This window comes from Amia ocellicauda, chromosome 1 (assembly GCF_036373705.1).
Source record: "Amia ocellicauda isolate fAmiCal2 chromosome 1, fAmiCal2.hap1, whole genome shotgun sequence".
Lineage (NCBI taxonomy): Eukaryota > Metazoa > Chordata > Actinopteri > Amiiformes > Amiidae > Amia > Amia ocellicauda.
The window spans coordinates 50,048,479-50,065,694 of NC_089850.1; the positions used below are offsets into that span (position 1 = coordinate 50,048,479).

Genomic DNA, 17,216 nt, shown 5'->3' on the forward strand with positions numbered 1-17,216 from the left:
CTGATTCGGAGAAGATACCGCGGGAGGCTCATGCACACTTAAATACAGAAAAAAAGCCACAGGCACGCACACACACACACACTCGCATACCCTGGGTTTATGCGTAATGATACTTTTGGAGTAGCTGCAATGTTGTAGTGCAGTACAGTGTATCATAGTGCAGTACAGCGTATGATTGAAAAATGCAGTGTATTACAGAACAGTATATTAGGGGGAAGCTAATAGCCTTCCCCTAGGGGTAAATAATGAGTGCTATATGTACATAATGATAATGTGTAATAAACATTTCACCAAAACTTGACACAATAATAGGGATGTATTTAGTCTGTCCCCAAAGACAATTTTCTTGTCTCCTATGACACTTTTTTTTTTTCGTTTGACATTGTCAAGTTTTACAATGTTCAGTGACATATGACATTTGTATTATACTTATTGGTTGTTTTGAACACTTTTTGGCTGTTAAGTTTCCTTCCCATTTAATTGTGCCAAATCTTAAAATCACTATCTGACATTCTGAAATGTGTACGTGGTGGGTGTCAGATTCTTCAACATGTTACGGGCACCTCAGAGCATAGGTGTACGTGTAGGTTTAGGGTAGGATGGCGGGGGGGGCACGTGTCCCTCCAATGTTGAGGGAATGTTAAATTGTCCCTCCCAATATTGTATTCCCGGCACAATTATTTTTATTTCTTGGCATACGCCCTTATCCAGGGCGACTTACAAAATAAGTGCAAGTGTATTGACAGTACCCCCCACCATTCTGAAATGAAACCTACGCCCCTACCTCAGAGTTTGCTTGTGTATTTGTGTGTATATTGTGTGCATCTTTACTAATACAAACCCTTATTTCAACAATCACTACAATACCTGCTTTTGTGGTCCTGCTAACAAACATACTGTCACATACTGTCACTTATGTGTAATACCCCTCAACTACATTGTATTATAACTGCTTAAACTAACCCACAAACTAACACTCACCAAACTGCATATTACTATACAAAACAATACACAAAGTACAGTCACATGGAGACAAAATATCGGCAGATACTTTAAACTCTGTTTTCCTTCTTCTTAATAGTATTAATCTCTTTATCTATATAATTTATTTTAACAAATTGGTTTGTGCTTCATAATATAATATAGAGAAGTGAAACCAAGTACCAGTAACTAAATGGTGGGAAGACAGTCACAAATATGTGTATATATATATATATATATATATATATATATATATATATATATATGTGTATATATATATATATATATATATATATATATATATATATATATATATATATAAGGCTGAACACATGCTCCCATGCTCCGGCAGCAAAAGGGCTTGTAAAGTAATGCTCCTTGAAGGGCAAGGTAATGCGCCAGGACTGCGTACTACTCACACATACACATGCAACTTCCTGGAAGCTGCACAGCCCAGGGTCTGTACTCACCAGTTGTTGACCTGCAGTAAGGTTAGATTGGTCTGTGCTGCAATCTGCCGTTTCTCGTCCTCCGTGGGGTAAGGGTGCTGCAGTGGGACAAAGTTAAAAAATTATTAATTTATTATTGTATTTCTCTAAAGGATGAAATAATAACCTATATGAGGAATCAGTGTTAAATTTAGCACCATAAAACAACCTTCCTTGGCATCCTGCACCCCCTGCCCCACCCCTCCAGGTAGTCTTCTCCACGCACACCACAAGCCCCCACCAGCCCCTTGTTCTCTCACCATGAGATGCTGGAAGAGCCAGGAGCGCATGATGTTGGTGGCGTGCTTGGGCAGGACGCCCCGCTTGTTCTTGGACTTCTTGTCATCACTGTCCAGGAGGGAGGAGAGGTCCAGATTCACCTGGGTGGGTAACAAACAGTGGTGGCACTGAGGTTAGCATTGCCATGGTGATGACTCTGGAACAGGGGCTTTTCATTTTGCGGGCAACGTGGCCTTCTATCACCATAGCAACACACCTTTTTCCACTGCTGTGATGGCTGAAAAAAATAAGATGTGACAAATAAAATCAAGACATTTTATTAGTGTTTTAACACCAGGTTTGTTTGACTACTACAGGAGCCACACACGTAGAGCAGAAGCACTGTGGAGGAGCACCGTTCTCTTTGTGGCCCTCACTCTCTTAAGATTTTTCATTCACAGCTCTAGCTGCCACAGGGAGAATTGAGGATTTCACTCTGAGGAACTGAGGATATGGCTAAAGACCACGTAACTCACTTTCAGTAGAGAGTGGATTCAAGATGTCACTACTAGTTTTTAGATGCAATGTTTTTCCGGAGTTCTTTGTTTTTTTTTATATGAATATTTTCAGTATTACAACAATAAAAACAACACGTGTACTAAATGAGTACATTGTTGTGGAAGGCTGATATTCTGACTAAACCATGCGCTGGATATATTTAGCACATTGTTCCCCATGCATTTCAGCTGGGCTCTCGTTTCAGGCCAGAGGGTTTCCTGAGGGGTGCTGTCCCTGCCGGGCTCAGACTCCTCCCTTGCGCCACGCCAGTGGCAGAGGCCTGAAATGTCTTGCTTCCCAGTGCTCCTCTGACAGGGGTTCTCCCTGTTCTAACAGAGAAGCACAGTGCAGAGCCAAGGTGCCATACAGCACGCCTTCAGGACGAATTTAGAACCAGAACTTGCACACGTTACTGTGTTGTGTTTAAGAACAGTGCGTGATGGAATCCAGGCATGTACTCTTTAATATGCAAACAAGCTTCCTTACAACTGCTATGAAGGAGCACTGTTGGTTCCCTGTGCATATTTCTTTGGTCACATCCAAGAGGATGTCTAGTGCTCTGGCTCTGGCGGAGGCTGGGGCCTAAATGTGTATAAAACTTCAGGCAGCAGTTCACTGACTTTTGACAGTGCTGTGATGGGAGATCACTGCTTAGGGTGTCTTTAATGCTATGTGACTGACAGGGAAAAAATAAAATATTAATATCAGTGTAACAATGCTGCTATCACAATAATCCTTTCTATCAACTTTCCAAAAAGCAACATAGAGACTGATTAATGAAATGTGCAGGGAAAATACATAAACAAAAAAGACAATGAATTCCAATCCAGACGGCAGCCTCGCACACACACAAGAAAAGAAGAGAGAGGGAAAATCTCCCTGCTGATTAAAGGCCGAATAGATAAATAAATAAAATCATACAAAACAACAGTCCTCATCACCATAGCAGCCGGGAGTCACGTGCAAATCCCTCCCCCCGCCCCCCCAGTGCTGGGAATGTGTGTTTCAGGAATTGCATTAATTGGCGGAGTGGAGCCGGGGTATCATTACAGGCACTCGTCAGGGCTGTGGCTGCGGGCTGCACTGTGGTCCCAGCCCACATGTACTGTACTGGGGCCCAGGGTGCTCTGTCAACCTGCCGCTGTCTGTCAAACACAGAATTACCTGCCAGCCATCCTGACTGCTTAATACACACACACACGCACGCTCTGGCGGACCCCCGCTCGGCTCTCCCTCCGCAACACTCCCTCCGCACAGATCGCTGTTCAAACAGTGGCAAAGCCCGTCTTTCTCATCGGTGCTTGGCAACTCTTCTGCTGCTAGAACGGAGCTGTGGCCGCCGAAATCCCCGCGGTGGGAACAGTGGCTTCAATCTTTCTGGGTTTAACTGATTCATTATTATTTTTTCAAGAAACAAAGTGAGCTTTCCCCGAGAAACGGAAAACTGGTCTGAAAGCCGGCATCTGTCTCTCTGCTTTAGACACTCATTGTTCCATCGTGTGTTTTTTCGTCTCCCCAGTGGGGGAGTGAGAAGCGGGCCGAGATCCTGCCGAGCGCTCCTTGTGTCCGGCTGCATTAAACAACTTCATTAAGTTTCCCCTTCAGTGCTCATAATGCACAAAGCATTTTCATTTCGGATTTCTTAATAATGTTTTCGCCTCAGGTGTTCCTTGAGTTTTAGTGTGCTCCCCAAAGTACCCTACACCCACTGAAGTCAAGATGCCCATCACAGAAAAAGGCTGCTGTATTTAATACTGAACTTATTCAAAACCTTAGGGGGTTTGTGCAACTGCCCCCTGGCCTTTACATAGCATTTCAAACTACTTTCATGGCCTGTCTATCCCAGGGGCTGATCAGGGTCCCTGTTCCCCCCATCCACTCCCTCCCAGTCCCACTGCCCCCACCCAACTGCCCCTCCTCTCCTCACCTGTGCATTCTGAATTTGGATGGTTCCCTGCGGCAATGCCTGGGTCAGCACCTGCCCTTGTGAGGTCACCATGGTCACTGGCTGGTACAAGGTCCCACCTGGAAGAAGAAGAACACAAACAGCAACATCAGTGGTAGGGAGACAGAGGGAGAACTGGAACGGGGACGATTCTGAAAAACAAACACCACCTTGTACAAACATGTATTTAAAATAGCAGACGCACTTGCTCACTCTCAGCTTCAGGGTACTGGGAAGCTGGCCAAGAACATCCACGTATAAAAATAAAGTAAATTTAATAACCCTTGAAAAAGTGGGTGTTTGGTAGAAATTAATTAAGGCTTTGTTTTGTGCTGCAGGAAATATTTACTCTCTTTCATTTGAAAAACAAAACCTGGAGTTTGAAAAGCACCCTGGCTGACAGCCCTGGTGTACAACAAGGAAAACTTTGAATGCTCTCCACAGAGATAATGTGAGGTGATAGCGAGCTGTTTTTCAAGATGGAGCCATGTGAGAAACAGGAGGAAGTGATAAGTGGGTGGCAAACATTTCCACATGTGTAACTTCGCAGTGTGCATTTGCAGTTTCAGGCGCCAGCGAACACTGCATCTCAACCTGGCCTGAGAACACCTGAAAGCCTTTACAAATACACTACCATTCCTTGTTTATCTGATCTTTACTACTTCTGAGACAAGACTTCGATCGGTCTATTTTGTTTTGCAGACCTTTAACTGGAATTGACTGTGGTGCACCCATATTTATTTGTATGCATTTCTCACACAGCCCAGGGATTGAAAAGTCCCTCCTCAATGTCAGTACATCAAGGTTGCCTGGTTGTTTGGTCTTATGGAAATCTTCACCTGTAAGCAGGACCTCGGCTGTAGTCCCCCGGAGTCTACAGTGACTGTGACTGCATGCTGATGCCAAATTCATAGATTTTGATCTCAGAAGAGCTGATGTAGGATAGAGCTTTCTGGAGTTGCTGCATAATACTCACTGTGCTGTACCTTACGTAATTGACAGCTGAAACTTTCACACCGACAAGGCAGGTGGGGAGACACACAGTCAGAGAGATGGGCAGGGCGTACAGAGAGACAGGCCACAGACAGACAGTTAGTGGGACAGACAGACGGACTCCCCACCTGAGACGACTTGTGAGTTGATAGTCGTCATGGCAACGTTGCCCTGCTGCAGAGCGCCAGCGGGGACCACGATGCCGGGTGGGTTGACGGAGCTGGAAACCGTCGTCATGGATGCGGCGGAACTCTGGAGCAGATCCTGGGAAGGAGAGGGAGAGGGAACAGAAAGAGAGATGGAGAGAGAGACAGAGGGTAAGGCGGCTTCCTCAGAAATCAGATCCGCAGCTGGGGAGGGAGTCCCATGTGTTTGACAGCTACGCTGAGATTTGGTGGCCACGGCCATGCTTCACCTCTGTAATAAGGTTTATTGAGACAGTCTTGTGTCAGCTGTGTATCAGGGATTCCGTCATGCTGTGAACTCATCAATAAGTGTCTACAGTGCGTCTTTCAGCTGCCTTGATTTATTCCCTGCCCCTGTGTATCTACCTACAGAGACAGTATATGCTGCTCTACCAGCACCTTGTGAACACAGACTCTGGCCCCATGGGCAGCCAAAACCTGCAGGATGCTAACTATAAAAAAATATATATATGAGAGAGAGAGGGGGGAGGGAGAGGGTGAGAGAGAGAGTCACTGCATCTCATATCTCAGCCCAGGTATATCCCCTAGGTGAAATACTGTCCCACGTCTCTCAGTAATCTTACTATTTGTACCGACAGGAGCTAAGAGACCACTTCCAGTGGGCCACGGCTATCTGTGCTGAACAATCAGTGATGAATTGCAGTTTAATAAATATTGTGGTTTAAATTTTCCGGGTTTATCAGCGTTGTGTTTTCATTTCCACTGAAAAGGTAGGACAGCTGGGTGTGCAAACCTGGGACAGACGGATGTTACAGACACCACAGCAGGCTGAAGAGTGAAGGACCTTGCAGACCGAAACGGTCGCCCCCCAAGTGTGGTGTCCTAGTCCTTCCAGGTCGCTCAGGCTTGCGAGCTGTTTCTGAAAGAGCTCGTCCAAGTGACACTCACTGTCATCACCACCCCGGATCTACAGAGGGCCAGGCCTCTCTTTAAGCAAAGCCAGAGTGCTGGGAGGTGATATATTTTCAACTGCTTCTTAAGCCTCACCCCAAATCAAAACACATTCACTTTCTGCCCCTGTGTAGATCACCCTGTGCTCACTCTCTGCTTAGCTGACTAACACCTGACACAGTGGAGAGTTTTGAAGAACAGTGTCGACTGCCAGCACACCACCTCGGACACTAAATTAGACAACGTTCTCCTAACTTTGTAAAAGGGTAGATTTGTGTAGAGATATTAATATTTCCAAGGGAGAAAGTGAATTATTTTATTTTTTGTAATTGTAATCTGGCTTCACAAGGAGCACATCTTTTGATTGCAACTTGTGAGTTTATTTATGATTTCTTATTAATTTCTTAGACATCCTTATCCATTCAACACAAAAAAATATTATATTAATTCTCCAATCCTCACAGACCTACATGGAATTCATTCTAGGACATCCTGCACTAAACGTGATATTTCCTACCCAGTTCCACATTCACTGAGCCTCCCCCGGATGTGTTCGCACATCTCCTGACTGAAATGATACTTCACTGCTTCTGCCGACATCAGGCGGGTCCTAAGCGATTCCCTCTCAGAGAAGCACGTGCTGTATGCCCTGCTCATCTGTACACTTGTATTGTGTGATAGTGATAAACACACCTATTTAATTTGTTTTGCATATCAGACGACATCAGACATATAATGCAGACACAGTTGGGGGGTGTTGGTTGTGAGGCCACACAGCGGTTTCAAATCGCAACAGAGAATTGGAATTGGGAGTAGGACATGAAGGGCTGGTCACTCCACAAAGCAAACTTGCGCTGACTGAGAAGGTAACACCTGAACAAGTTCCAACTCCCCCCCAACTACCTCACTTTTTAAGCGACCCACACGTCTCAACAATTAGCCCGATCCTCATTATCGCTTCGCATTCTAATTATCTCGGCCTTAAGAAAGATTAAAAAAAAAAAAAAATCTTGCGGCAGGCAGGCAGCAGGCAGGATTTCCATCTCATTAACTTCCTCCTCGTTATTTTCTGGAAAATTACAGATTAAAAATAAAATGTGCATCTCAATTTGTCGGGGCATCGAAACTCATCAGCGCTTCCCCTCTCTCCCCCTCGGCAGTCCTCCTCTCTGTCTCCTTGGAGGCAGAGTCACTTATCTGTCTGGCTGTGTATGTATCCATCTATCTATTTATCCATCTATCTTCCTGTCAGGAATGGCCTGGTTTTAAAAGTGCACTATTTTTTTAATACTCCCCGTCTGCCCACTTTCACATTCCTGCCAGGCTGCCTCCGCTGCCCTGCTCTGTGTGTGTGAATGCAGCGTTGCTGGTGCCGACCTGAGGACTGTCAGACATGAACAGTGACATCACATTTCCTGCTTTAAAACCCACCCATTCATTTCCTCTGGAAGGCCTAGGGGTCAGCGTTAAGAGCTTGGAGGCAGAAGAAGTGGGGTCAGAAAGCAGCTAAGAGATGAAACACGAAAAAAAAAAAAAAAGAAACACAGCAGGGTAGCACCGAGTCAACAACACCGTCAAAACAATCACAGCCACATGCAGTCCTGTCATATTCCCATCAATGTACCCTGATACACCCTGCCGACGTGTGTATATGTGTGTGTGCCTGTGTGTATGCGTGTGTGAGAGTGTGTGCGAATGACTAACTATAACTAATACAAACACCCTGCAGACGTGTGTATGCGTGTGTGTGTGTGTGTGTGTGTGTTTTGGGGGGGTTCTGTCAGGCTGCAAAAAATGCTCGTTCTGTATAAGAAGGAAGACACTACATCGTTTATTTTGCAGCCTATACTGTGCAGTTCGCTGAGGCGCACAGGACAGAAAGTATGGAAACAGACCCAGAGCATCTGAACAGTGGTCTGTTTCCCGAGGTCTTTAAGTTTAGGGGGAGTCAGAAAAAAATTATATGTGCAGAAGAGTTTTTAGCTGTCCTGTGTTGCTCAGCAGAGGATCCTGCCGGCACCGGGGGAAACTGTGCTGCCTGTGTCACCTGAGCTTTCACCTGGGGAGCTCAGGGCATGTGACTGTCTCTGTAACAAAAGGCCAGTCTGTTGAGTGTGGAAAATTACATGCATGTGGAGACCTTAGGAGGGCAGAGGTCTTGGTCTTTTATATATATACTATAACCCTCTCCCTCTCTCTGTGTCTCGCTGACCTGCTGCAGGTTGAGGGAGGTGTGCGAGGGGGAGTAGGGCCCGCCCAGGTCGTTCCTCAGCAGGTTGTCGCTGTGCATCTTGGTCTTGAGGCAGGTGATGTAGCGGTTACAGAAGTCCTTGCAGAGCTCGTTCACCTTCTCCAGCTCCAGCAGGTGGATACGCAGGACCTGGATCGCTTTGACCATCTGGAGAGACAGGTGGGGAAGCCTCGTTACATGCCTCGCTCACCCCTGCGGCTTCTGCGTGCGGGAATTGTGCCAGGAGGGTGAGAATGGGCCGATTGAATACTGTGACATGGCCGACAGGTCCTGTATGCAAAGTCATAAGCACAACCAATGATGAAAAATAGCATACGCTGTATTTAAATTAGACAGGAATGCATGTGAGAATTCACAGCGGCTTATTTCAGATCTTTCATCTTAAAAAGGTGTCACATTGTTTTTGAAGGGTGACACTAGCTACAGGTGTGTCACTAAGCCTGCCAGCAGTCCTCCAGTCAGGAAGGCTGACATTGTGTGCACATTTCTGGGACTGAAACCCGCATTGGAATCAGAGTCAGGAGGCTGGAACACAAACACAGTTTCTAAATTATTTTTCTCTTGTTTCTCTTTCTTTTAATTCCTTTTTTTGTCTATAACCAACCTCTCTTTTTTTTCTTTAGTTGTTGTTCTTTTTTTCTTCTCCATCCTGCTCTTTCAAAGTCAGCACTCAAGGGCACTGGAATGGGCGCAAAAGTGCTTCGCCAAGGAGGGGATAAATCTGCCAATTATCGCAGCTCATTTAATCAGGGCCCTGTGCCATCTCTCTCAGCACCCAGGCGCGTAGTATAACTGTCCTGCCGAAGAGTTACGGTGCGTGAGGGCGGCCCATGACCGCTCCCTCGTAAAGCACACAGATGCAGAGTTAATTGACTGCGTGCCACTAGCCGCTCGAGCGAGCCCGTAATGATGAACACTGACCTTTTTTTTCTTTTCTTTTTTTTCCCCCTCCCTAATTTCTAATTACAGCCGGCTGTCATGCGAGGCAGGCAGGAAGAGTGGGGATGAGAGAAAGAGAGGGAGAGAGAGAGAGAGAGAGGGAGAGGGGGGGAGAGAAAGAGGGAGAGGGAGACGGGGAGAGAAAGAGGGAGAGAGAGGGAGAAAGAGGAATAGGGAGAGAAGGGGGAGAGGGAGGGATAGATAGAAAGAGGGAGAGAAAGGGAGACAGATGGGGGAGAGAAAGAGGGAGAGAGAGGGATGGAGAGATAGAAAGAGAGGGAGAGTAAGAGGGGAGAGAGAGAGGGGGGGGAGTGTGGCTTGCTTTTTAATGACGACTAATACCTCTGGTCTCTCGCTCCCCTTTATGCCAGAATTGCCTTAATTAATTGCCTATGGCAGAATTAGTGCACCTTGGGACTCAGCAAGGTTACAGATTAATCTGTAATTTTTTCTGCACTCAGCTTTCTAGTGACCCCAACAATAGGAGGTGCTGTAGAGAGGATAGGAGGTGCGTATAGACACTAGACACTAGGGGGTGCTGTGCAGGGCTCCCAGAGTAACTGTGGGCACCTGACCTCACAGGCTTGGAATTCTGAACTGAACTCATCCCACCCTCTGTCTCTCCCTCCCTTCTCTGTCCGAGGGGTGTCCTGTCTGGACTGACCAGGTTGTCGAGCTCGGGGTCCTCGCTGAAGAAAGGCTTGTGGTCTTGCTCCTGCTGGTGGACGAAGTTCTCGATGTCGACGTCGAAGCTGGCCGAGGTGATGCACTCTGAGCCCTGCGTGGCCTGCTCACACTTCTCAAACAGCAGTGCCAGCAGAGGGAACAGTGGGTGCCTGCGGACACACACACACACACGCATGCACGCACAGAGACAGACGCACAGACAGACAGAGAGAGAGAGAGCGGTCAGCCTGACAGGAACAGAAAGTCTGATGGGAGATGCGCTCAGGCTCACCCAGCTGAAGGAAGGGGGGCTGCACCCCTCTCTTCTACCCTGCAGAAAACCCTCAGCTGTACTCAATCCAGATTACCTCAATTAACACAATTACTGTATGTAACTTCAAATATATTGTTAGGCTGTTGGGGCTGATAACATTAAATTACTTCTGACAGCAGCTATTATAGCAAACAAAAGATAGTAAACATCAGATTCTATGATCTCAGCAGATTAATCCTGCAGACAGACAGACAGACGACCAACCTGCCAGCTTCATATAGTTTTCTCCTATAACCCCATTCACACTAGCCATCTCATCCACATCTCCTCAGCACCCCCCCCCCCATAAAGGCTTTCTCCCGGTCTCTACTCCCTGATGTTAAATGATGTGTCTTGGTGCAATCTTCAGTAAAAACACCCTTTTAAATTATTTATTTTCAATGTTTTAAATATCTTAAAATAGAAAGTACTGAAGAAAGAGGGGCAGGTCTCCCTCTCTCTTTCTCTCTCTCACCAGGAGCACAGAAAGTGTTCAAGTATAATAGTAAATATTGCATCATCCCGGTATGTATGCCTTAAGGCCGATCAAATGTAAAATGAAGAGTACACTAAAAAACAAAACCTAAATTCGAGGAACGATGGACCTGAAAGAAAAAAGGTGAAAGAGACACACAGAAACAGTAACCCATGATGCCAGAGAACAGAGGCCTGTGGCAGTTCAGTCATCCCAAACAAATCTCCTCCCTCTCCATAAACACTGGCCGATATACCAGTGGTGTCTTCAAAAAAGGGAAAGAAAGGGAGGAAGATAGGAGAAATAAGAGTACAAGCAGAAGAATAGGAAGAGGAAGTGGAAGAAGAAAGTGAAAATCCTTGGCACTGCTCTGTCTACACGCACAGACACACAAAGTCAGTGAGTCAGTCAGAGCTCTGGTTGTAACCCATCGCTCTCATTTGCAGGCTTTAATAGGCGGGTATATTAGACTCTAATCTGCCTGATCCCAATTTAATGCAGCTCCCTTTAGTCACTGTGAGCGGAATACCAAGCAGTCGAGCTCCACAGAGCAGCAATCCGCAGTCCCACAGGGGCCGTCCCCGGGCCGAGACCGGCAAAATCTCCCAACAGCTCTCTGATTAGGACATACCAGCCCTCTCTCCCTGTCTCTCTCTCTCTTTGTCTTTCTGTCTCTGTCTCTCTTTCTGTCCCTGTTCCTCTACCTCTCTTTCTTTCTATATCTGCCACTGTCATGGTTCCATCCCTGTCCCTTTCTCTCCCTCTCTGTCCTCTGTTTCTCTGCTTCTGTTCATCTGCTTTCATCTCTCCGTCTCTTTCTATTGCTTATTTTTACTTTTACCAGGAAGCTGTTTTACACTCCCTTCCTCCTGACTATTCCCCACAAAAAAGCTTAATTAAGCTTCTATTAATTTATATAGTTCATTTCTCCACCCTGCATAACGTCAGAATTCATTCACACTTAATAAATGAAAATAACAACAAAAATAAAAGCAATAATTGGAATTTATTAACCTCATCTTAAGAGCTCATTGTATGCTTCCCTTTTGGTGGCTCTCAGTCTGGCTGCAGATGTGTGCTGAGCTCTGCTGCAGAGTGCTATTCGCTCTGCTGGCCAGACTTGGCCCCACACAGCTGTATTTCCACAGCAGGGCACTGCAAACAGAGCTGTCTGGCTGACATCATGGTGATCTGGCATTGCAGGACATTTGGGGGCTCTTCAGGATGGCAAAAGCCCATCAGCAACAGAATTAGAAAAGCGTGGCTTGTAATTTGTGGGCCATAATTTGCCTTTTTATGTTTTATGCAGTCACGCTACCTTTTGGCCCAACTTGGAAGTGTATTACATTAAAGATACCAAGAGGGTGCAAAAATATATTGTTGTAAATTGTGAGGCTACAGACAGTTATCAATCATGGGGATAATGTAATCCACTGTGGTCTGCTCTCACATTTCTGTAAACTATGAATCGAGAGGACAGGGAGGGAGCCGATGGACCCTGCTCTGCTCCCCTGAAGTCTAGAGCTGATCTCCTGAGAACCGTGCTCATCCCCTGCTCTTGTGACCCCACCTGGGCCATTCTCCCATCATTTCCTGCTTCTCAGGTGTCACATTTAAAGCACAACTGAATGGCAAGCCTGGGGTCACTAAATTACTTGGAACTAACATCACTGCCAAAATGTCTAGGATGCAGGGAGTTGTGGTCTGCATGCTCTCTCTCTCTCTCTCTTTCTCTCTCTCTCTCTCTCTCTCTCTCTCTCTGTGACTTCCTCCTCCAGCCCTTTAGATCCCTGCCATTTTTTTTTTCTTTTCCCCAAGCGGATGACAGTCGGGACACAGGGGCTGAGGGCGAAGCTAATCTGTTAACCTTTGAAAATTTGCCGACCAAACCGTTGAAAATTAAAAGCTTAATGCTGTTTATCCCTGACCTCCGCTTATCAGCCCTGTCAGTGCTGTGCACAGCTGAGGAGCACAGAGCGGAGTGTGGTACTGCTCGGGGCTTCATAAACAAGCAGATATGGAAAGTTGCCTATAAAGCCATTCAAACCTCCACTTTTTAATCTCCACTGAGAGTTTGCCATGACAGATTCTCCACAGCTGTTTTGCAGTGTGCTGTGGCGAATGCTTATAGGCACCTGGAACACAGTGCCCTTTGAGCTGGTCCTGTTCATAGAGCAAACCAGTGAGCATCTTTGTGAACCATATCCATCCTAGAAAAACATAAGGAAAAGTGCAGGCTTATCTGAGTGTGTTGCTTCTGCCCCTCTGTGCGGCTGAGCATTTTGAAATATAGAACATTTTAAACTAATGCCTGAAGATTATTATAAGAGCTTATGCTGCCAATACAACTAAAACACCACTGTGCTTTTTTTTTTTTTGCATAGTTAGTTCATGGTCGGTGGAATTTCAGTAGTGTTCTGAGATATTTGGACAAGAACACCATTTTCATCATTTTGGCATTTCACCACAATGGATTTGAAAGGAAATAATCAATATGTTCTTTAATTGTAGACTTTCATCTTTAATTTGAGGGTAATTACATACAAATTGGGTGAACGGTGTAGGAATTACACCCATTTTTATATGTGGTCCCCACAATTTTAGGGGCTCAAAAGTAATTTGACAAACTAACATAATCATGAATTAAATTGTGAGTTTCAATACTTGGTTGCAAATCCTTTGCAGTCAATGACTGCCTGAAGTCTGAAACCCATAGACATCACCAGATGCTGGGTTTCTTCCCTGGTGATGCTCTGCCAGACCTGCACTGCAGCTGTCTTTAGTTCCTGCTTGTTCTTGATGCGTTTTGCCTTAGAAATTAAAACACACCAGTCAGAGAGATAGCAAAAACATTAGGTGTGCCCAAATCAACTATTTGGTACATTCTTAAAAAGAAAGAACGCACTGGTGAGCTCAGGAACACCAAAAGGCCTGGAAGACCACGGAAAACAAAATAATTATTTCCCTGGTGAAGAAAAACCCCTTCACAACAGTTGGCCAGATCAAGAACACCCTCCAGGAGGTAGGCGTATCTGTGTCAAAATCAACAATCAAGGGAAGACTTCACCAGAGTAAATATAGAAGGTTTACCACAAGATGAAAACAGGAAACAGGAAGACCAGATTAGAGTTTGTCAAAAAACATCTGAAGAACCCTGTACAGTTCTGGAACAACATCCTATGGACAGATGAGACGAAGATCAACTTGTACCAGAATGATGGGAAGAGAAGAGTATGGAGAAGTGAAGGAACTGCTCATGATCCGAAGCATACCACTTCATCTGTGAAGCATGTTATGGTATGGGCATGTATGGCTGCCCAGGGAACTTGTATTTATTGATGATGTGACTGCTGACAAAAGCAGCAGGATGAATTCAGAAGTGTTTAGGGCTATATTATCTGCTCATATTCAGCCAAATGCTTCAAAACTCATTGGACGGCGCTTCACAGTGCAGATGGACAATGACCAGAAGCATACTGCGAAAGCAACCCAAGACTTTTTTAAGGCGAAGAAGAGGAATGCTCTGCAGTGGCCAAGTCAATCACCTGACCTGAATCCAATTGAGCAGCATTTCACTTGCTGAATGAAAAACTGAAGGCAAAACGCCCCAAGAACAAGCAGGAACTAAAGACAGCTGCAGTGCAGGCCTGGCAGAGCATCACCAGGGAAGAAACCCAGCATCTGGTGATGTCTATGGGTTCCAGACTTCAGGCAGTCATTGACTGCAAAGGATTTGCAACCAAGTATTGAAACTCACAATTTAATTCATGATTATGTTAGTTTGTCCAATTACTTTTGAGCCCCTAAAATTGGGGGGACCACATATAAAAATGGGTGTAATTCCTACACCGTTCACCCAATTTGGATGTAACTACCCTCAAATTAAAGATTCAATTCTACACATATTGATTGTTATCTTCTATTGTGGTGGCGTACAGAGCCAAAATTATGAAAATGGTGTCCATGTCCAAATATTTATGGACCTAAATGTAAGTCTCACACTGATTGTCAAGGTATGAAAAAAGTCAAACAAATTGCAACAACCCATTTCTGGGTTCGGCCTTTCATGGTGCCCTGTGGATCGTAATTTGCTTTTAAAATGAACCCCCTGATAACGTGTGTATTCTGAAATCACACAGCATACAGGGGTTTGAAGGGAAAGGAAACCCGGCTAAAGACGCATTCCATCACGATACAGTAGAAAAGTAAACCTCAGTGAGCGGTGAGGTTTAACTAAGCTTTGGTGATGAAGAGGATCCATTACCACGCTCATGCAACAGTCCTAAAGCATATCAGGCTGTTACTGAATTGAAAAGCAGCAACAAACCACCATCTGAAAGTGAGCAATGGGCTTTCATCAGCTCTGATTGTTCGCTTTACACAGTGCTGTTGTGCTTTCATTCTTCTCTTTTTTGGGGGCGGGGGGGGTTGAGCAACACAAATCATGCATCACAGTAGGCAGATCAGGTCTGCGGAGGAGTTTATGAGCCATCTGCGGACAGGGAAAGGTGTCAGGGATACATTTACATTCGCAGAGTTATTTCTGAAGAAACGCTGCTGCTGTGGCGACGGTGGCAGAAAAAAGAAAAGAAAAGGTGTTGGAGTCACAAAGTAAATAAATGAAATAAAAATACAAAAACAAGCAAACAAACAAAAAAGCCTAACCCACAGTGTTTTCCGCCAGCAAGGCAGTGCGCAGTGAGAGGAGAGGCGGTGAGCTCCCTGTATCTGCACTGCGGAGCGGAGTGGAGCTGCTCACCGGCGGTCATTAAAACACCCATAAAACCCCGCTGTACTGGCAGGCACAGAGAGCCGAGTAGCAGCAGCAATGCCGGAGAAATACTTTCCCATTTTTTTAAAGCTCAGAAAAAACGCTCAGCAATCCCACAAGAGTTATCGGAAAAACAGGATAAAGTTTGAGCAATTGGAAAGGCCAGGACGGGTTCAGTGAGTCCGTCAAAAACAGTTTGATGTTTACTAAAAAAGAGGGGGAGGAGATGAAATATTTAGATTTTTAGACATTTTGCCTCAATTCCTTCAGGGGACTGAAATGTGTGAGGAGGTTTCAAGTCTGTACTATTAAAACAAATCTGCCCCACAATCTGGGGATTTGTAAAAAACAACACAAAAAAAAAAAACTGTTTGGGAACATAATGTTCATCCCTCCATGAAGATGAAGCTGTAGCCTCAGTGTTTTTTCTTCTACAAACAATATTTCAGTCAAAAAAATACCTACATTTTCAGAACAAATCTACACTGAACACTCAGTCCTGTTCAGTAGGGTATCCTATCACAAGAGAAACGAAAATTATGTATTGAGGTCAAGAAATCTGAATGGCATCGTGTCTGTGCCCGGGTATCTTTTTGATACCTCCTGAACCTTAAGGATCTGGCTTCCACACACAACTCGCAGCACACCTTGCGGAGGCGCACCTCTCAAACACTCTGGAACAATCTGTAGAAAACATAAAACGGAGTGGTAACTGAGAGATACTTCAGCAGTTCAGTCAGGCAAAAGCAGACCACAGCTAGAGAGTGCATAATGGAAACAGCATGCTTTATAGCAACCATTTCCCCTCTCTCTTTCAATTCTTATTATCAAATGTATGTTTTGTTTTGTGAGACCACCCCTCACTGCTCAAACGTCGTGCCCCCGCCTTCTGTTTGCCATCCTAATTAAACCTGCTGCATGCTTGTTCTCTGTATTAATACACAGCCGAAAACAATCCCCTCTGTGGTGTTCCTGACATGCTTCTCCCGCAGGCTACATGTCTGCAGCCAGCCCCGAGCGCAGACTACAGAGACAGAGAGGAATTTAATATTAAACCCATCACTGCATCACAATGAGCCGCCCCAGCTGCCTATGCACCTAGAGCTCAGCGGGGCTCCGGTCTGCTTTGGCGACAAGACTGTGACGCGCAACGCATTGACTTGACTCATACTGCGCCTCTACGGGCCAGCAGGGCCTCTGTCTGCAGACCTGCATGAGTTTGACAGAGAAGGTACCGTCTGACTAGTTCCAGTATCATTTCTGGAAATCTGACACGTGTCTCTTGTCTAAGATTATCTTCCCAAGCTTGACCCGTCTTTTATGTGTGTACATCCACATCCAGCGTTTATTTGAACGCGTCTGTCAGCACCGTGTGACCCGTAAAAACACAAACAAAGTGATGTTTGGTCAATGATTTCCTTGCATGCTGCCCCTTTCACCCCACAATCTGTAACCCACGATAGTTTGATATGAATTAAAAATAAGAAAAAGTATGTGAGATAGCTGTGTGTTTCGAAGCA

At 45.4% G+C, this 17,216-nt stretch overlaps 1 protein-coding gene across 1 annotated transcript in view; it reads right to left on the reverse strand.

The window, feature by feature from the left end:
• Positions 1 to 17,216, reverse strand: part of pknox2 (pbx/knotted 1 homeobox 2) — a gene marked incomplete at its 3' end in the record, with an annotated part of 97,749 nt that overhangs the window by 14,168 nt on the left and 66,365 nt on the right. Inside the window, exons 6-11 of the mRNA XM_066714104.1 lie at positions 10,136 to 10,307; positions 8,494 to 8,679; positions 5,313 to 5,448; positions 4,174 to 4,271; positions 1,730 to 1,849; positions 1,452 to 1,528 (exon numbers count right to left, since the gene is read on the reverse strand). Of these exons, the coding sequence (XP_066570201.1) occupies positions 1,452 to 1,528; positions 1,730 to 1,849; positions 4,174 to 4,271; positions 5,313 to 5,448; positions 8,494 to 8,679; positions 10,136 to 10,307 (789 nt within the window). The remainder of the gene's footprint in view (positions 1 to 1,451; positions 1,529 to 1,729; positions 1,850 to 4,173; positions 4,272 to 5,312; positions 5,449 to 8,493; positions 8,680 to 10,135; positions 10,308 to 17,216) is intronic.